General features: G+C 66.3%; 2 protein-coding genes and 2 non-coding genes across 7 annotated transcripts; all 4 read right to left on the bottom strand.

Annotated features, from left to right (window-relative positions):
* Positions 1-483: 483 nt before the first annotated feature.
* Positions 484-8508, bottom strand: NACAD (NAC alpha domain containing). Its single transcript, XM_061997425.1, has 9 exons — positions 7987-8508; positions 2809-6918; positions 2156-2264; positions 1984-2075; positions 1805-1888; positions 1091-1237; positions 881-1012; positions 662-784; positions 484-553 (listed from the first exon to the last, which is right to left on the bottom strand). Exons 1-9 carry the CDS (start codon positions 8506-8508, stop codon positions 539-541), a joined length of 5334 nt encoding a protein of 1777 aa, XP_061853409.1. The 3' UTR covers positions 484-538.
* Positions 8509-9704: 1196 nt separating this feature from the next.
* On the bottom strand, positions 9705-19551 carry TBRG4 (transforming growth factor beta regulator 4). 4 transcript variants are annotated; one of them, XM_061996519.1, is made up of 11 exons: positions 19503-19551; positions 18403-18871; positions 16995-17312; positions 15673-15844; positions 14113-14270; positions 13523-13633; positions 12953-13097; positions 12415-12660; positions 11343-11454; positions 10793-10907; positions 9705-9927 (listed from the first exon to the last, which is right to left on the bottom strand). In XM_061996519.1, exons 2-11 carry the CDS (start codon positions 18823-18825, stop codon positions 9817-9819), a joined length of 1911 nt encoding a protein of 636 aa, XP_061852503.1. In that variant the 5' UTR covers positions 18826-18871; positions 19503-19551; the 3' UTR covers positions 9705-9816. The 4 variants fall into 4 exon arrangements, with proteins under 4 accessions (XP_061852503.1, XP_061852504.1, XP_061852505.1 ...); XM_061996520.1 differs by having other exon boundaries at positions 19459-19519; XM_061996521.1 differs by lacking the exon at positions 12415-12660.
* Positions 11569-11702, bottom strand: LOC133625591 (small nucleolar RNA SNORA5). The gene has a single exon (XR_009818846.1). It is a non-coding gene; the product is annotated as a small nucleolar RNA SNORA5 (small nucleolar RNA).
* Positions 16228-16358, bottom strand: LOC133625590 (small nucleolar RNA SNORA5). Its single transcript, XR_009818845.1, has one exon. It is a non-coding gene; the product is annotated as a small nucleolar RNA SNORA5 (small nucleolar RNA).
* Positions 19552-19739: the final 188 nt, after the last annotated feature.

Below are 19739 nucleotides of genomic sequence, written 5' to 3'. Positions count from 1 at the left end.
GCCACAACTTGGGGAGGAAGGAAGGAGCTGGAAGGGGGATGGTGCAGCCCAGGCACCAACCCCACACCTCTGGCAGGACCCTTTTCGTCCCCAGGAGCAGGTCATGGCCCCACATCCACCCCCTACAGCCCTTTTGACCCCAAAGAGGATCCTCCAGCTGCTGTAGGAAAGGAGCAGCACTGGCCTCCATTAAACACCCCCAAATTAACGAGGGGCTGCCCCCCAACCTCCCCCATGGCACACTCCTGAGTGTCTCCCAAAGCCCATCACAGCCCCTGCACCCACCCCACTGCCAGGACGGGACGCCCTGAGCCCCCCCAGCCCAGCGATGGGACCTGGGGCTGGGGGCGAGTCCCCCCAAAGTCAGCACGAGGGGAGGCCGGGTGCGAGCCAAGTGATACATGAGGCCGTTTATTGAGCGTTACAGACGCTGGGGAAGGGGATGGAGGGGGGACAGAGGAAGGTTTTGGGGTGAAGGGTGGGGAGGGGCAGTAACTGTGCATCTATACAGGGAGGGGGGCCAGGATGCTCCCGGCCGCTACATGGTCAGCTCCTGCGGGAGAGAGCAGAGTGTCAGGGATGCCCAGCACCCCAAGGGAGAGGCTGCACCCCCTCTGAGCCTGGGGGGTCCCTCCGAGCCTGGGGGGTCCCTCTGACTCACCATGATGGCGTTGACGATGTCGTTGTTGTTGTGCCGCAGCGCCCGCACGGCTTTGGGCCGCGACACGTTGGCCTGAGCCATCACCAGCTCGATGTCCCTCACCTCCAGCCCCGTCTCATCCACCTGCCAGGAGGGGGGACAGCCCTGTCACCCCCACTCCCGTGGGGTTGTTTTGGAGTGGGGGGGTCCACCCGTCCCTGTGCCCCCCCCAGCACCCACCTCCTCCTCCTCCTCGCTCTCCTCCTTGATGCTGAGGCTGGGGGCTGTCTCTGTGATGAGGGGCGAGTGCTCCAGCGGCACCTTGAACTTCTCGGCCGCCGCCTTGTGCACTTGCTGCGACAGGTCCTCGATCTTGGGGACACACACAAAGGGTCACCCCTTGGTCCTCAGAGGCCACCAGCCTCCCCCTCCAGCCCCCCAAGCCCTCACCTTGGCCTCCCCAAAGACGATGTAGATGTCGGAGGCGGGGCTCTTGAACACGTCGGGCTTGGTGATGACGAAGAGGATGTTCTTGGACTTGCGGATGGTGATGCGGGTCACGCCGTGGATCTGCCGCAGCCCCAGCTTGGACATGGCCTGGGGGGCACGGGGGGGTGGGCACGGGTACCCCCCCCCACACACACACACCCCCCAGTGCCCACAGCAGCCCCCCAAAGGCCCCGGGACGAGGGTGAGAACACAGCGTGGGACAGCGTCACACCCCCCACGCCAAGCACAGGCTGAGCCCTCCCAGAACAGGAGCCCCCATATCACCCCCCAGTGCTGGGACACCCCAGCATGACCTGAAGACCCCCAACACAGCAGGGACTTGCACCCTCCACCCCCAACACCCCAGGGCTAATTCCACCCCCAGCCCATCTTACCCTCCCCAACCCTGGAGGGGACTCACAGGAAGCCCGTAGGGGACACCCCAATCTCCTCTTGGGAAGCTCCACCACCATGTGGGACCCCCAACTGCTCTTGGGCACCCTCAGCCCCACAGGGGACCCCATATTCCATGTGGACCCCCAACCCCTCCTGGGGACCCCCATCCCCATGGCAAACCCCAGCTCCTCCTGGAGATCCCCAACCCCACGGAGATGCCCCAATCCTCCTGGGGACCCTCAGCTCCCCTCCAGCCCTCCTGGGGACCCCCAGCCCCACCTTTCTGGCCTTCTTCTCGCTGCGGCTCTGCTTGGCCTTGCTGACGGTCTCCTCGCCCGTGCCCAGCGAGTGGGTGAGCTGTGCCTGCAGAGACGGCCGGGTGAGGGGAACCCCATCACCCCAAAGGGCTGGGAGAGGAAGGGGGGGAAGACCCCACTGTCCCCCCCAGAACAACCCACCTGGCTCTGTGGCGGCGGCTCCGAGCCCTCGGGCTCCTCCAGCTCGGGGATGGACTCGTCGTTACTCTCCGACTCGTTACACGACCCTGGGGCTGAGCGGAGTGGGGTGAGACAGAACCTCTCTCCTGAAATGGAGAGGGGGGGGAGACCCAAAGGGGACCCCCCATCTCACCTCTGTGGTTGGGCTGGCAGCGGCCCGGGGGGCCCTTGTCGGGGCGCAGCCGCTGCGCCTCGGGGCAGGGGGCCGGGGGCTCCCCCTCGCTGGAGGAGCTCGACTCGGACTGCAGGGACCCCCGGGGGGGCCCACGCCCGCCCCCCGGCCCCAGCTGCCTCCCCCGCGGCTCCTTCTCCTTCTGTGTGGAGGGCTGGGGGGCTGGGGGAGAGAACAGGGCAGCTGAGCTGGAGGGGCACCCCAAAATCCCCTCTGTGTCAGCTGAGACCCCTCTACTCACCCCCCAGGACCCCCAAACCGGGCCCTGAGCACCCCCCACTGTGGGTGGTCCCCAGTGATGCCCCCTGGTCCCACACATTCACCCATGCAGTAAGGGGGGAGCTGAGCTGGGAATGCCCCCCAAAAATCCCTCCTGGGGGAGCTTGAGCCCTCTGCTCACCCCCATAACCCACCCTGAGACCCCCAGAACCACACCAGTGGGTGACGCTCAGCCTGGTCCCATATGACACCCCACTGGGGGTGCAAGTTGGGGGGGGGCTTGAGCTGGGGGTGCCCCCTCCCCAAACCCCTTCCCTGGGGGTTGAACCCACCTTGCTGTCCCCCTCCCCATCACCCACCCCAGGACTCCTTAAAGGGGACCCCCAGCCCCCCACCTTGGGTGATGCCCACCCTGGCCCCCCACCGTGGGCAGGGGGGATTTTTGGGGGGTCTCTCTTACCTTCGAGGTGCTTCCTGGAGGGGGGTGGGAGCAACGGGGGCTCCTGGCTGGCGGGGAGCCCTGGGGGCGCCTGGGGGGGCGACGGCGGCGCAGCGACAGGAGGCACTTGGCTGGCTTTGGGGAGGGGGGCACAGGGGGCCGCTGGCAAGTTGGGGGGCTCAGGGGGGAGCTCGAGCTCAGCAGCCCCCGCTCCGCCCGGCCCAGGGCTGGATGCGGCCCCCGCCATCGCCTCCTCTTCCTCCTGCTGCCCGGGGGGCGCCGGGGGCTCGCTGGGGGGGACTTTGGCATCGGCTTCCTCAGCAGGCTGGGCCGGGGGCTCGGGGGGCCCCTCGGGGGACTGCGGGGCGCGGGGGGGCAGCCGTGGCGCCGGCAGAGCCCCGAAGGAGCCCCGGAGCATGGCGCTGACGCGCTGGCGATCCTCCCGGCGCTGCCACGCCGGCCCCCGCTCCCCAAAGGCACCGGGTGCTTGGAGCAGTTCCAGGGGGGCCGGGGGCTCCCCCACGTACACCTCCCGCTCCGAGGCCGTGAAGACAGCCGGGGGGAGGCTGGGAGGCGAGGGGGGCAGGCAGAGGGCCAGGCAGCGCCCGGCAGCAGCCTCCCGCTCCTCTTCCTCAGAGGCGGGGGGTCCGGGGGGCACGGCCGCCTCTCCGGCGCCGTCCTCAGGGGCAAAGGAGCCGGAGCCGGTGCGGGAACGGGACGGCTCCAGCAGCTGCGGGGACTCTGGGGATGAGGCTGTGGCCTCCTGCTCCTTGGGGGCTTCAGCTGCCAGCAACCCCGGGGTACACACGCTCAGCCCCGGCTCCAGGGCTGAGGCCACTTCAGCCCCCAGCTCCTCAGCAGCACTGCAGGGGGACACGTCCTGCGGCAGGGGTGCCGTGGTGCCATCCAGCAGGATGGGGCTCACTGCTGGTGCTGGGTCGGTGGCCACAGTGGCCAGTGGGTTGGGGCTCACTGGTGGTGCTGAGTCAGTGGCCACAGTATCCGTTGGGATGGGGATCACTGGGGGTGCTGAGTCGGTTGCAGCAGTGTCTGTTGGGATGAGGCTCACTGGTGGTGCTGAGTCACTTGCAGCAGTGGCCAGTGGGATGGAGATCACTGATGGTGCTGAGTCGGTGCCCACAGTATCTGTTGGGATGGGGGTCACTGGTGGTGCTGAGTCGGTGCCCACAGTATCTGTTGGGATGAGGCTCACTGGGGGTGCTGAGTCAGTTGCAGTGGTGTCCAGTGGGATGGGAGTCACTGGTGGTGCTGAGTCGGTTGCCACAGTATCCGTTGGGATGGGGGTCGCTGGGGGTGCTGTGTCAGTTGCAGGGGTGTCCACTGAGATGGGGCTCACTAGTGGTGCTGAGTCAGTGGCCACAGTATCCACTGGGATGGGAGTCACTGGTGGTGCTGAGTCAGTGGCCACAGTATCCACTGGGATGGGAGTCACTGGTGGTGCTGAGTTGATGGCCACAGTATCCGCTGGGATGGGAGTCACTGGTGGTGCTGAGTCAGCAGCAGCAGTGTCTGGTGGGATGGGGGTCACCAATGGCACTGGCTCAGTGGCCACAGTATCTGTTGGGATGGGGGTCACCGATGGCTCTGGGTCACTGGACACGGTGTCTGGTGGGACGGGTGTCACCGATGGTGCCAGGTCAGTGTCAACCTCCTCAGGCAGGCTGGGTGCCACCAATGCCAGCGGGTCAGTGGCCACAGCGGCTGGTGGGTTGGGTTCCATCGATGCCACCGGGTCAGTGGCCACAGTGTCCAGCTCATCTGATGGGCTGGGTGTCACCAATGGCTCCAGGTCAGTGGCCACCGAGGGCTCCAAGTCAGGTATCACCAACGGCTCCAGATCAGTGGCTACAGTGTCCATCAGCTCAGTGGCCACTGATGGCTCCAGGTCAGTGGCCACAGTGTCCATCACTTCAGGCATCACCAAAGGCTCCAGGTCCGTGGCCACAGTGTCCATCAGCTCAGTGGCCACAGATGGCTCCAGGTCGGTGGCCACAGTGTCCATCACTTCAGGCATCACCAAAGGCTCCAGGTCAGTGGCCACAGTGTCCATCAGCTCAGTGGCCACTGATGGCTCCAGGTCAGTGGCCACAGTGTCCATCACTTCAGGCATCACCAAAGGCTCCAGGTCCGTGGCCACAGCGTCCATCGGGTCAGGTGCCACAGATGGCTCCAGGTCAGTGGCCACAGTATCCATCAGCTCAGTGGCCACAGATGGCTCCAGGTCAGTGGCCACAGTGTCCATCACCTCAGGCATCACCAATGGCTCCAGGTCAGTGGCCACAGTGTCCAGTTCCTCTGTCACCAATGGTACCGGCTCAGTGGCCACGGTGTCCGTCGGATCAGCTGCCACCAAAGGTACCAGGTCAGCGTCGACCTCATCCTGCAGGCTGGATGTCCCCAGCAGGTCAGTGGCCACAGAGCCCGGCAGGCCGGGGGTCACGTCGGTGGCCACGGTGGCTGGCTCATGGTGGCCGTGGGTGGCTGCTGGCTCGGTGCTCCCTGCTCTGCCGGTGCCCAGCTCACGGTCACCGTCACCTCCATCGCCAGCGTCGCTGCCAGGGCTGCGCTGGGGCTCCCCGTTGGCCGCTGCCTGTGCGCCGTCCTCCCGCAGCACGTGGCTGTGGGGGTCCCTGGGCTCCCTGGAGCAGAGGCCCAGAGGCTGCAGCACGTTGCCGGTGGCCGGCTCCGGGCTGGAACCGGCCGTGTCCTGGGGCTCCTCCTCAGCACCGGGCTGCGGCAGGGAATCCCCCCCCGGCACGGGGTCAGGCTCCCACGGGCCACCGGGCTCCAGCTCCGAGGAGGAGGAGGAGGAGGTGAGGAAGGTCTCGCCATCTGGCTCCACGCCGCCTGCCCCGCGGGGCGCTGTGGGGGTCCCGCTGGCATCCCGCCGCGTGTCTGCGGCGCCGGGGGGCTCCGGGGAGCCGCTGTGCGCCGCCTGCAGCTGCAGCTGGACGCCGGGGCCGGGGGGCAGCGCGTGGCGCTCGGTGCCGTACAGCCGCTCGTCCTCCTCCCCGTCGTACGCCGCCGAGTCCGACGAGGCCGACGTGTCGTCGCGGAAGGCGAAGGACTCGTCCACCCCCTCGGGGATGGAGGTCTCGGACAGCGAGCGCAGGAAGGAGGCCGAGGTGCTGCCGCCCTCCTCCTCCTCTTCTCCCTCCTCCTCCTCCTCTTCCTCCTCGTCCTGGCGGGACAGGGGCAGGGGGGCCGAGCCGGGGGGCAGCGGCGCGATCTCCACGGCCTCGGCCTGGAAGAGGAGGCTGCCGCGGAAGGGCAGCAGCGCCGCGGGGATCAGCCCGGCGCCGGGCAAGCCCTCGGGGCCCAGCACCCCCCACTCCTCATCCTCGTCTTCCTCTGGCGTCTGCCCATCCTCATCATCATCCTCATCACCCGGCGGCACAAAGGGCTCGTCGTCATCCTCCTCCTCCTCGGGAGACAAGGCAAAGACGGGGGGATCCTCCAGGCAGGACGGCAGCGCCGCCAGCACCGCAGCCTCCACGGAGCCTTCGGCCTCGGCCACGGCTTCGGCATCGGCCACCAGGTTGGGGGAGCAGGACGGGGAGGTGCTGGCGGTGCCCGAGGACCCCCAGCTGCCTCCCTCGGCCGTCATGTAGGAGCCGGAGGGGGAGGTGGGGGGGGAGCAGAGCCCCTCGCTCTCCCCGTCCGTCTGCTCTTCGTGGGGCGGCGGCGGCAGCCGGGACCCCCCGGCGCGGATGGGGGTGGAAGGGGCCGTGAAGAACAGGTCGGGGTCCAGGGGGGCGGCGGGGGGTCTGCCCGGGGAAGGCTCTTTGGCAGGAGCAGGGAAGGGACAAGGCACGGCAGGCGGCGGGGGGGAGGGCGACGGGGTCCCCCGGAGCTCGGGGGCGGTGGGGGAGCGCGTCTCCTCCCCCATGACGATGCGGGTGTCCAGGGGGTCTGCGGGGGGCGGGGGGCAGCAGGTCTCGGCGGGGGGGGTGGCGCTGGGGGGGCCGGGGTCGCAGCTGGCCCCCTCGGGCTGCGGGCGAGCCTCCTCCTTGGCGGGCAGGGGGCCGGCAGGCGGCGGGGGGGGCTGCAGAGAGATGGGACACCCCCCTCAGTGCCACAGGCAGCCCTGCGACGGGATGGGGGCAACAGCCGGGGGGAGAGGGAACGGGGGGCACCCGGTGAGGCTGGGGTCACCCCAGGGGTGGGGAACAGGGTGACCCCCCCCCAGCAGCAGAGGGTCATCCCAGGGTGAGGGGACACCAAAGGTGACACCAACGCATCATCCCCCTCCCCCCCACCAAGCACGTGGATGCAGCTGCGTTAAGGGACAGCCCAGGTGCCCCCCAACGATGGTGACCCCTCCATGGGGGGAGCAGCCACCCCCACCACCACCCCCCCAGCATCTCCCACGCAGGGAGCTCCGTGCCCCCCCTCCCATGCACTGAACTTGTGAGTCCTCAGCCCTCCCTTACCTAAGGAGGACAGTGGGTGAAGCCCCCTCCCCACCTCACGGCCACCCCAGCACCCACCTGCGAGTAGAGGGGATACCCCGCACCTTACCTGAGCCCCCCAAGGACACGTCCATGGGGCAGAAGCGGCTCACACACACCTCTGACCCCAAACCCAACCGAACCTCCCGGAGCCCCCCCGGGGGGGTCTTTATAGAGGGGGAGGGGCGGGGCGGGGCCGCGGGGGCTGCTGGGAGGGGGGAGGTGGGGCCGCTCCGGGGCATTTAACACCGGGAGGGGGCAACGAGCCCCCCCTCTAAAGGGCCTGCGAGGGGCTTCTTGTTCCCTTCTCGGGAACTGGCGGGGGGGGGGGGGGGTTAATTTAGGGGGTGTCTCTGGGGCTGCGACCTCCCCCTCGGTGTCATTCTGGGGGGGCTGCCTCAGAGAAACACCTGAACCCTGCCCCTCGCCGCTCCTGTCTGCCCGGGACCCCTCCTCATCCTCGCTGGAGGTATTCTGGGGGTTCTGGCAGTTCCCACCTGGCCTGGGGACCCCCTGCCCTGCTGCCCCGGGGGGTGGGAAGGCAGACCTGACCCCCCCCTCCCCCGCTTTTCTGGGGACCCCCGCGCCGCTCCGCACCCGGCTCCCGGAGGGAAACTGAGGCTGGTGGGGAGGCGACTCCGTGGGGACCCTCCAGCGCCCACCCCGTCCCGGCTGCGCGGGGTGACCTTGGGCCGCGCCCCGTGCCTCAGTTTCCCCACCCGGAGGTCTCGGGGGAAAGGGAAGGAGGGGACGAGGCCGAGCTCAGCCTCCCCGGAGGACCGAGCCGCCTGGCGCCGGTACCGGAGCCCCCCGGCCGGGCCGGCGGCTGCGAGCGGCTGCTGCGGTCGGCCCCGCGTCCTCTCTCCGTCCCGTATTCCTTCATCCTCTGCCCTCCATCGCCGCGTCCTGCGCCCCGCATCCCCCTGCCCCTCCGTCCTCCATCCCCCGTTGCTCCATCCCCGCTCCCGCATCCCTTGCTCCGCTCTCCATCGCTCCGTCCCACGCTGCCCCGTCCGCCCCTCGCTGCGCCGGGCCTCACCTGCCTCCTTTCCCTCGGCCATGCCGGCGGCGCGCTGGGGTCCCGCGGGCGCGGGGGGGCTGCGGCGGCCCCGGCCCGGCCGCCCGGCACCGCGCTCGCCCGCCCGGGGCTGCAGGGAGGCGGCTGCGCCGGGAGCCGGGAGCATCAGCGCGGCTGCGTTGGGGCGGCCGCCGGCCGGATCAGCGCCGTCATCCCAGATGATGTCAGCAACGCCGGCTCCTTTTTTTTCCCTTCCCTATTTCCCCCCCCCTTTCTGTCTCTCCTTTCTCTCTCTCTGTCTCTCCTGCCTTTTCTTTCTCTCCTTTCCCCCTCCCCTCCTCTCTCGGGGTGTGTGCCAGGCACTGCGGCGGAGGAGGGGGGAAGGGGAGGACCCACCGCCGCTCGCATCGCTGCCGGGGGTGGAGGGGAAGGGGGGGGTGTCTCAGCCTCAGTTTCCCCACCTCGGAGGAAGGGAGGGGGAAGGACTGATGCTGAAACACCTAAAACCAGGATTTTTTCCCCTCAAAAGGGGGGCTGAGCATCTGTCAGGGGCCTGGGTGTGATGGGGGGAGGAGCCCTCCCCCTGTCCCCAAAAGCATGGTGGTGCAGAGGGGTTAGCAGCCGCGTTTGGGGGAGGTGTTGAATCCCCAATCTCCCCCCCCCCCCGCCTTCCCCACTTGTCCTCGGGGCATCCCTGGAGAGGCCGATGGGTGCTGTCGCCATGGGAACGGCCCTGCTGGTCTCCATGGTGATGGGGAGGCTGGAGCGATGGCGCCGTGGGGAGGGGGCACAAAGGGTGGGGAGGGGAGGGGGGAACCGAGGCACGGCCCGAAAAGCAGCGGGGCCGGTGCCTGGCAGCGGGTGGCACGGGCTGGGCTGGGGCTGCTGCCAGGAGCTGCCCCGGGGCCGTGACTCAGCAGCTCCCTGTGATGGCTCAAGGGCTGCGGCCCCCCCCTCACCCCCATCCCTCCCGCTGCAGGACTGGGGGGGATGTCCAGGCTGTGCCCCCCCCTCACCAGCCAGAGGGCTGGACGGGCCGTGGCGAGTGGCCCCGGGGCCAGATGGGCACTGATCCCTCCCCAAAGCCCTTCCTGGCTGCCAGCCCCTGTGCGTGGCGGCGTGGGGAGGGGGCTGCTCCCGACCCCTCGCCACGGGGGACACAGTGTGTGTGTGGGGGTGCTGTGGGGCAGGGTCCCCCCTTCCCCTTTAGAGCCCCCCCAGGGCTCTCCCCACGGTCCCGGCTGGCACAGGAGCTGTGGCCCTGGGAAGGGGACCCAGGAACCGGCGCTGCCCCTCCCCACCGCCCCCCAGCCCCACGCAGCCCCCCGGACAACGACACAAAGACAAACGGGACTCGGGGAGGCCGAGCCGGTTCTTTATGGGCAGGCGGGGCGGGGGCGGAGCCGAGGGCAGAGCGCTGCCGACCCCTCGGTGCAGCCCCGGGCCGGGGGGCGGCGGGGCCGGGGCCGCAGCCTCAGTGCGGGGAGTTCACCAGCTCCTTGGCCACGGCCTTGTGCAGCTTGTCCCGCAGGTACGACACCCGCTGCCGCTCCAGCTTCAGCTCCAGGAACTCGTAGTGAGGAACCTGAGGGGATCGGGGAGGAGGAGACGGCGTCGGGAGGAGGGGCTGGAGGCTCTGCGCAGCCCCCCCGCCCGCCCCGGGCCCCGGGAGCGCTCCCTCCCCGCTTCACCCGAGCCGCGGAGGAGAGCAGCGCTCCGACCCTCCTGTCCCGGCCTCCCCCCGCAGCCTCAGCGGCGCCTGGGGGAAACGAAACAGTCGCTGGGAGAAAATGTGGGCACGGGCAGGAGCCGGGGGAAGAGGCTGCAGCGCCGGGCACTTGCTTTGTGGCTGCGGGAGCCGGGCTGGGGCTCAGCCTCAGCCGGGGGGATCCCACCACACACCCTGGGAGGCTGAGGCTGCAGAAAGTGATGTGTCCCTCCTCCTCCTCCTCCTGCTGCTGTCTCCCTTCCCTGAACCTCCCCAGCCAGCACAGGGAGAGGGGGGAGATCCCAAAGCAGCTGGCAGACACAGCGTGGGGAACCTCCGACTTCACAGGGCTGCGGGAGGGACACACACACATCCCCCCTCCCCGAGGGAAAGGCCCATGGGCAGAAGCAGGGTGACAGTGACACTGCTCTGGGGTGACGTGTGGCCCTCCAGCCATGGAGAAGCCACGGATCTCCTCCCCCAGGCAGGAGGGCAGAGCTATAATTACCTCGGGCAGCCAACTAATGCGTGAGCCGGGCTCTGGCTGGGGGGAGGGATCAGCACCCTGAGCCCCTGGCTCCACTCCTGATCCCTCGGGCACCCTGTACCCGCTGTCAGGGCGGCTAATCCGGGGCTGAGGCAGCAGGGAGAGGGTGAGGAGGGTGAGAAGGGTGAGGAGGGAGCGGGTTCCCCCCTCCCCAGGCGCCTGCTCCTCCCGCAGCCCCTGCCCGCGGCTACTCACGTCCACCACGAGGAAGCCGGCAGCCTGCAGGTGCCGCCGCGCCATGGCGAAGCGCCCCAGCAGCTCCTTGCTCCGGTTGCTGAAGTTGGGGAACTCCCAGCGCAGGAACGCGACCCTGGCCGAGGGGAGGGGGAAGGGGAGGGGGCTCAGGCGGAGCCTGCAGCCCGAGGGCCGCCTCCAAACCGAGCCTGTTTGGGTTTTAGGCTGCTGGAGCCCTCTCGAGCCCAATTCATGCACAGCCCCAGGCCCGGCAGCCGTCTGGCCCCAGGCTCCCCCAGGCTGGCCTGGCACTGGCTCTCTGGGAGAGGAAACCATTGCCATGGCCAGTGTCTGTCCCTCTCACCACCAGCTGGGCTGGTCAGAGCTCCACAGTGTTATCCTGGGGGCCTGGCACAGCCCTGCCCCAGTTCCTGTCCTCTGCCCACCCCAGGGGAGAGGGGCTCTGGGCACAGTGCCCCTGGCACTGCCAGGAGACGCTGAAGTGTGGAGCCCAGGGGAGGCAGGGCCTTCCTCCTCCTCCCTGGAGGGGCACATCTGAGCCCAGACCCACCTCCTGGCACCCGGTGGCAGCGGCTTCGTCCCTTCAGAGCAGAGCAGATGGGGAGCAGCAAAGTCCTTCACAGGCAGAGGTTTGTTCTCACCGTTCACCACCACCTCGGCATCTGCAGGGAGAGGGGGGAGCACACAGGCACTGCTGAGGCCTGGCTGCACACACAACACCCCAGGTGCCCCCCAAAACCACCTCCCCCTCCTCAGTGCAGGCCAAGAGGCAGCAGAGGTGTCAGTGGCCGTTTACCCCCCAGTGTCCCAGGGGAGGGGACGTGGGGCACGTGCAGCACACGGTTGCTGTGGCAGCCCGAGGGCCGGTCCCTGCCACGGGGCAGGCAGGGCCGAATTTGACAGGGCTGCGAGGGGCAGAGCCCAGAGCTGCCCCCCACCCCCTGCACTGCCAGGCAGCAGGAGGGGCCTTCCCCCTGTGCTGGGCCCTGGGGAGGCTGCAGCTCCAGGGCTGTGTCAGTGCTGGGCCCCTCACTCACTGCCACAGGGACACTGAGGGGCTGCAGCGTGGCCAGAGCCGGGCACAGAGCTGGGGAAGGGGCTGGAGCACAAGGGGCTGGGGAGGGGCTGAGGGAATGAGGGTGTTGAGCCTGGAGAAGAGGAGGCTGAAGGGGGACAGCAGCACTCTCTGCAGCTCCCTGACAGGAGCCTGTGGCTGGGGGGATTGATCTCTGCTCCCAAGTGACAGCACAAGAGGAAAATTCAAGTTGCCCCAGGGGAGGCTGAGGCTGGAGCTGAGGCAGAACTGTTTCCCTGAGAGGGGTGTCACCCCTGTGCCAGGCTGCCCAGGGAGCTGGGGGAGTGCCCAGCCCTGGAGGGATCCCAAAGCCGTGGGGCTGAGGTGCTGAGGGCCGTGGGTCAGTGGTGGCTGTGGCAGGGTGAGTGCAGGGCTGGCACTTAATTATCTTCAAGGCCTTTTCCAACCATAATTCCTTGATTCTACGATTCCACAGTATTTTCCTCCCACATCTGCCCCCTACAACCCTCCAATTCAACTCCCCCCAGCTGTCAGAGCCCACCCAGGGTCCCAGGGTGCTGATGGGGGCGGGGAGGCCGCCACTCACCCACATTCCACCCGTAGAGCGTGCGGACGTTGAAGCGGCCGAGCTGGGGGCTCCCCAGCAGCCTGGCCAGGGCCTCTCTCAGGCTGCTCTGCAGCAGGGTCAGCCTGTCCCCTGCCACCTGAGCCGTGGCCCCCAGCGCTGCCGTGGGCAGGAACGGGCCCCTGTAGCCGGGGCTCTCCAGGTGCGCAGCGGCGTTGATGTGGATCAGCTTCAGCAACAAGCTCTGAGCCTTGGGGGACTGGTCGCCTGGGGGGGCAGAAGCAGAGCTCAGGCCCAAAGCCCTGGGGCAGAGGGGTTGCAAGGAAGGCTCAGAGGATGAAGACAGCTCCTTTGCTGTCTCTGTTCTCCCCTCTTGCACACAGGCACAAACCCAGGTCCAAGAGGCCGCTGGAGTCCCAGCCCCTGGCTCTCACCAGCCCTGGTGCTGTGCCCTGGCTGGGGGGCGTGGGGATCCCCCTGAGCCGTCCCCTCGGAGCCCAGCCCTTCAACCCCGCCTCGCTGCTCTCTGTCTCCCCCGTGTGGGCACCACCCGCCTCACCTCGGATCCCTGCGTGGAAGTCGGGCGCCAGCACTTGCTGCAGGTAGGGAGCCTTGGCCTGCTGCAGCACGCACAGGGACCACACCAGCTCGGTCAGCAGGGGAGGCTCCAGCCTGGCCAGCTGCCCCTGCAGCTCCTCGTGGACCTGCCCGAAGGGAAAACACACCGGCTCAGCTCTGGGCAGCCTGGGGCAGGGCTGGACAGCCCATGGGGGAAGGAATTGTTCCCCAGCTCCAATCTCAACCTCCCCCGGGGAAACTTGAGGCCATTTCCTCTTGCCCTGTCATCTGGGAGCAGAGACTGACCTCAACCAGCCCCAGTCTCCTGTGAGGGAGTGTCAGAGAGTGCTCCTGTCTCCCCTCACCCTCCTCTTCTCCAGCTCAACACCCCATTCCCTCAGCCCCTCCCCAGCACTCTCGTGCTCCAGCCCCTTCCCCAGCTCTGTGCCCGGCTCTGGACACACACCCACCACCCTCTTTGGCACAGGGATGGGTTAGAAGGAGATGTGCAGCCTTCCTGCTGCCTGGGGAGGGAGAAAGGGTGATGGAGAGGGGAAAGGAGGAAGGTTACCATGCTGAAGAAGTCCTCGCTGTTGCTGGGCTGGAAGTTGAGGCGAGCAAAGGACAGGATGATACCACAGAGGTGTGTGACCGACAGCTGCTTGGTTTTGTCCAGGGCATACTGGGAGACAGAGGGGACAAAAGCAGAGGTTTAGGTCCATCCTACAGACAGAAAAAGGTCAAAAGTGTCAGGCAAGGATGCAGCCAGCCTCGTGGCAAGATGGGAAACCACGAGCCAAAGTCCTTGTAGTGCTTCCCTCGGATTTTGTCCTGGCACAAGGGAAGGAGGCAGAGCTCTGCAGTGTCCCAGGATGGACACAAAAGTGCAGGTGCATGAACTGGAGCAGAGCTGGGAAGGTGCTTGGGGGGGAATAGAGCAGGACTGGAGGCCCAGATGGGATTGGGCTCCCAGTGGTGCCTCGAGCAGGGGAGGAGCTGTGGGTCCCATCAGACCTGACCACAGCCACCGGCTGGGCGAGGAAAGCAGCAACGGCCTCCAGGGAGCATCTCCTGAGGGCTGTGGGGAAAACTGCTCCCATTTCCAGGGGAACTGGGGCCAGTGCCAGCGAGGGCTTCCTTGTTTCCCCCAGATCCCCTCACCTGCGCCACGGCCTCGAAGAGCGGCAGGCTGAGCCACTTGAGGAGGGCCAAGGATCTGGTGCAGCGCGTCAGCTCGAGGGGCGTCATGCTGGGCACGAGGGGCTGCAGCTCCGTGGCTATCTTCTGGAACACCTGGGGCTGGTGGAAATTCAGTTTTCCTTAAAGGAGCAAAGAGAGAGGTGGCAGCCGCTTACACGGAGGCGGTGCGGGAGCTGTGCCGGGGGCGGAGGCTCGGCGACCCGTCCCGCCTCCCCCCGGGCCTCGGCCCCTCCTTCCCGGGCAGCGCGCCCAGCTCTGCATCCCGCTGCCCTGCGCCCGGAGCCGAGCAGGGGACGGCCCGGGGGAGGGGCACGGGCAGGGACCGAGCCCGCCCACGGCAGCGGCAGCACCGGGCTCAAACCTCGAGCAGCAGCGGGGAGAAGCAGCGGCTGCCGCTCAGGCTCCCAAACCACCTCCTCTCCTGGCTTCCTGCAGCTCTGCTCACCTGGGCTGCATCCCTGCATCCCTGAGCTGCATCCCTGCATCCCTGAGCTGCATCCCTTCATCCCTGAGCTGCATCCCTTCATCCCTGAGCTGCATCCCTGCATGCCTGAGCTGCATCCTTGCATCCCTGAGCTGCATCCCTGAGCTGCATCCTTGCATCCCTGAGCTGCAGCCCTGCTCACCTGGGGCTTCAACCCAGCTCCCCTGGGCTTCATCCCTGCTCACCTTCTCACCTGAGTTTCACTCCCTACTTGCCTAGGCTGCATCCCTGCTTGCCAGGCCTTCTGCCCTGCTTGCCTGGGCTTCACCCCTGCTCGCCTGGGCTCTCTGCTGCTTACCAACAATAAGAGGCAACCAGGACAATGCAACATCACACAGGACGAGGAGCCAGAGAACAAAGACACTCAGGATCCTAATCCAGGCTCTCAGTTGGTGGCAGCCTGCTGTTAACAGAGCTGTTCTACACCAGAGTCTGTCACCATCATGGGTCTGGTGGCTGCTGTGGCCAGGAACATCACCAAGGTGGCTGCCACTGCCCTGAGTGTCTCCTGGCACTTGCAGGGGCACTTGTAGCCCTTCTAGCCCCTACTATTGTGTGAATTTGGGGTTCTATACCTGAGCTCACTCTGACTGTGCTCTGAGCTGGATACCACCCTGCTGTGTGCCAGCTCCAGCCCAACACACCCCCACCAGCCTTTCTCCTTCATCTGCCCACAGCAGCACCACCATCAAATCCCCTGCTCAAGCAGCCAAATCCAGCTGGACTCTACCCCAGCGTGCTGGAAGCACCAAACAGTGGGAAAAGCACAAGGACCAATGTCAGTGGCAGACATCTGGTGCCCAGAACAAACCTGGGGAGCAGAAGAAGACCCAATGAGTGGTGGTACCCCAGCTGCTTGGTCTGAACACAGCCTGACCTACAGCAGATGCTGTTGGTGCACCTGGAGTCACGGCAGCAACTGGACAGACTGAGGGCTGGCTGGAACACGAGGGGATTCAGCTCCTCCCAGATTCACCCAGTGCTAAATGCCCCGTGCCATGAGGTCTGGCAGGTCCTGAGGAGGCTCAGCCACTTACCATAGGCAAAAATGAGGTCCATGAGGACGCTGAGGCTGAGCTCTGAGTGCTTCTGGACGAGGTGGTAGGACAGGGCCCGGAGCAGAGGCACGCAGCGGCGGTTCTGGTAGGCCAGAGCCAAGGTTATCTTCCGGACGTCATCGGGGCTGAACTGCTCAGCCAGCTCCAGAGCCTGCCAAGGAGGGTTTGGGAAGAGGAGGCTCAGAGGAGACCTTCTGGCTCTTGGCAACTCCCTGACAGGAGGTTGTGGCTGGGGCAGGGGGTCGGTCTCTTCTCCCAAGCGCCAGGACAAGAGGAAAGGGGCTGGAGTTGCCCCAGGGGAGGTTGAGGCTGGAGCTGAGGCAGAACTGTTTCCCTGAGAGGGGTGTCAGCCCCTGTGCCAGGCTGCCCAGGGAGTTGGGGGAGTGCCCAGCCCTGGAAGGATCCCAAAGCCCTGGAGCTGTGGGTGCTGAGGGCCGTGAGTTAGAACAATCCTACCTCTGAACCTACACCAACCCAACACGGTTAGTTTGGGCTCTGTCTGAGCTGCTGACCTGGTGTGACCCAGCCCCAGGGTTCTGTCTGCAGCATCTCCTTAGCCCCAGGGTGAAGGGAACGTGGGGCTCAGGAGCTGCAGTGGTTGCTGTGGCAGCTGTTTGGCCGGTCCCCAGCACGGGCAGCCGAGGAGCGAATTTGACGCAGCTGCAGTCGGGGCTCGTGTGGAGCTGTGAGCCAAAGGACAATCCCCTGCGCCTGCCACTGTCAGAAACATCTGCTCAGCCACACACAGCACAGGTCAGCCCCCTTTGAAGCCAACGGGTGCCATGGCTCAGCCACTCCTTGTCTCAGCTCCCCTCAGAGCCGCCCAGCCCAGCTGGTACAGACAGGCACAGGGTGATGGTGGCCAGAGCCGGGCACTGAGCTGGGGAAGGGGCTGGAGCACAAGGGGCTGGGGAGGGGCTGAGGGAATGGGGGTGTTGAGCCTGGAGAAGAGGAGCCTGAGGGCAGACAGCAGCACTCTCTGCAGCTCCCTGACAGGAGGCTGCAGCCAGAGGGGTGTTGGTCTCTGCTCCCAAGCCACAGGATGAGAGGAAACAGCCTCAAGTTGCCCCAGAGGAGGTTTAGACTGGAGATGGAGAAAAACTTCCCTGAGAGGGGTGCCAGCTGCCCAGGGCCATGGGGGGATCCCAAAGCCATGGAGCTGTGGGGCTAAGGACCAGTGGTGGCTGTGGCAGTGCTGAGGAAATGGCTGGACTTGATGATCTTCAAGGCCCCTTCCAACCTCAAGCATTCAGAGATCCTGTGGTTTTAGGTGTGTTATGCCAGGAGAGCCCCAGCCCTACCTTGTCCTCCAGCCGGTCCATGAGAGCCGGGGAGATGTGCCCGACCTTGCCCATCATGGCCACCACGCTCCGGGTGCCCTCCAGCTCCGTCCAACGCAGCTCCAGCTTCTTGATGAGCTCAGAGAGCAGTTTGCTGTCCTTGCTCTCCCTGGGTGCCAGGAACTCTGCCAGGGAGCTGAGCTGCCTGAAGCTGAGCCGCCGCAGCCGCCACAGCACCTCCTGCTCCACCGACTGCATCTCCCTGCTGCTGCTGTCCAGGCCCAGGCAGTAGAGGCTCTTCAGGAGGTTCACCAAGGTGTTATTCCACACCTGAGAAATCTGGGAAGCACAGAGACAAGAGGGAAAGGTGTTGATCAGAGAACAGACAGGAACACCCAGCTGCCAGTCAGGCCCAACATCAGGCCAGTGGGGTTCCACAGGGATGGGTTCTGAGGCCAGTCTGATTCAACATCTTCATCAGCCACCCGGATGAGGGGACAAGAGGGACCCTCAGCAAGTTCCCTGATGGCACCAAACAGTCTCACAGCTCTCCTGAGATCTGTAAACTCCCCCCTGACCCTCAGCAGGAGGCTGCTGCTGCACTAACAGCTCGTGGCAGAAGGATAATTGGGTTTGCAGCAAGTTTGCTCATCTTAAACCTCAAAACGCCTCCCCACGTCCCTCCTGGAAGGTTCCTGCACTTTGGTCACGCTGCCTCACTTCTCTCACTACACTCACAGGGGTTTTAGGGAGCAGAGATTGTGGAAGAAGACAACATGTCCTTGCCAATAACTGGCCAAGGTGCAGCTTTATTCAGAGTGAAAAATCCCAGAACCCATGGGAGCAGGAATGAGGGAGTGCTTAAGGAGGAAGATCTCTCCAAGGCATTTTGTCTGTGGCCCAAGAAACAGCATTCTTAGATGGAAATAACCAAGCATCCCGATTCCTGATCTCCTCAACTTCATTTTTCACTTAGAATGCCAAAGTACAAACCCTGCACAAGCAGCTGGCTGAAGCCCTCTCTACAACTCCCCTACGGGAGGCTGTAGGGAGGTGGGGGTCAGTCTCAGCTCCCCAGGAATGAATGGCAGGACAAGGGGAAAGGGGCTGGAGTTGCCCCAGGGGAGGCTGAGGCTGGAGCTGAGGCAGAGCTGTTTCCCTGAGAGGGGTGTCAGCCCCTGTGCCAGGCTGCCCAGGGAGCTGGGGCAGTGCCCAGCCCTGGAGGGATCCCAAAGCCGTGGGGCTGAGGTGCTGAGGGCCGTGGGTCAGTGGTGGCTGTGGCAGGGTGAGGGCAGGGCTGGGACTGCAGCAGCTCAGAGGTCTTTTCCAACCAAAGTGACCATATGATTCTACGAATCCCAGGAGCACTTGGCTGCTTTCTATCTCATCTTCCTTCCCCAGAGCTTTTCTGTGCAAGGAGGGAACTCACCTGTGAGTCTGTGATGCTGATGAGCTGCTGGAAGCGTCCATCCTGCAGAATGCTCCCTGCCTCCAGCTTTTTCTCTGCTGTGAGCCGGGAAAGCTGAGTGATGATCAGCGAGGCCTGGTTGCTGTTCAGAGAGTGCAGCTCACTCAGCTGCAAGAGTTCGTGAGGAGTTGATGCTGTCTCAATTAGTTCCTCGATCACCTTGTACTCAGCGTTTCCACTCTCTTCCACCTGCTCTTTGACTGAGAAGCCATCTGCCCACCTCCAAGGGCTTGAGGTGTGAAAGGAAGAGAGAGGTGGATGAGGCAGAGCTCTTCTTGTCGTGGCCAGCTTCCCGGCCAGCAGAGAGGCCGGGATGGCTGAGGAGGGGCAGAGGAAAGCCCCCAGATGCCTCCAGCAGCAGCGTCGCACCAGGTGAGCGGCCATGGTGGGCAGGGAGGGGGCTGGACGTCAGTGCCACATTTTGGGAACCCTACAGAAGGAAAAGAAAGCCTTTAGGAAGGGGGAGAACTGCAGAGAGAGAAAAAGGAGGCAGCTGGGTTGTGGTCGTGAGGATTCCTTCAGCTCCCAGTATTGGCTGTGAAGAGGAAATACACGTGTACTGGCAATCAGCTGGCAAAACACCGCTGTGGACGAGGCTGCTCAGGGGGAACTGCTGCCCTCAGACCCTGTGAGGGCTGCCCAGCTGTGGCACAGCTTCCCAAGGAGTGGAGGCAGAAGCACAGGCAGCTCCCTGCCAGCTCCCAGTCCCCCCACACCACGCTCCCTGCCCTCCCTCAGAGCCCCTGAGCCTGGCCCCTCCCTCCGCGGGGGTATTCCTTCAGGGCCCCACCATGCCTGGCCCGCAATTCCCCAGCTTGTTTCTCCCCACAGACCCCCCCAGCCCCGTCCGATTCCCCTCAGGCCCCCCCAGCCCCGTTCGATTCCCTCTCGGCCCCGCCCCGTCTCTCTCCCCCCGGCCCCAGCTCTTCCCCCGCCCCGGCCCCATCGCCCCCTTCCCGGGCGCTTCTCCCGGGCACCCCCGATGCCCGGCCGTCTCCCCGCCGGGTCCCATCCCACCCTCTCCGTGCTCTCTCGGCCTCCCCACGGCCGCCGGCTCTGACCTCTCCCGCCCGGGCCGCACACGGCGCCGCCAGCCCCGCGCATGGGCGATGACCCGGTAGCGGCTGCGGCGCCGGGGCGGCACGCGGAGCCCTTCCGGGGAACGGGCATGGTGGGAGACGTTCCCTGCCCCTGCCGGCCACCCCCGGCCCCTACCGACCACCCCCAGCCCGTGCCGGCCACCCCCGGCCCCTACCGGCCACCCCCGGCCCCTACCGACCACCCCCGGCCCGTACCGG

The sequence above is a fragment of the Colius striatus genome, chromosome 5 (assembly GCF_028858725.1).
Source record: "Colius striatus isolate bColStr4 chromosome 5, bColStr4.1.hap1, whole genome shotgun sequence".
In the NCBI taxonomy this organism is placed as follows: domain Eukaryota; kingdom Metazoa; phylum Chordata; class Aves; order Coliiformes; family Coliidae; genus Colius; species Colius striatus.
The sequence above is the reverse complement of the archived record's forward strand: the minus strand, read 5'-3'. Positions and strand labels throughout refer to the sequence as shown.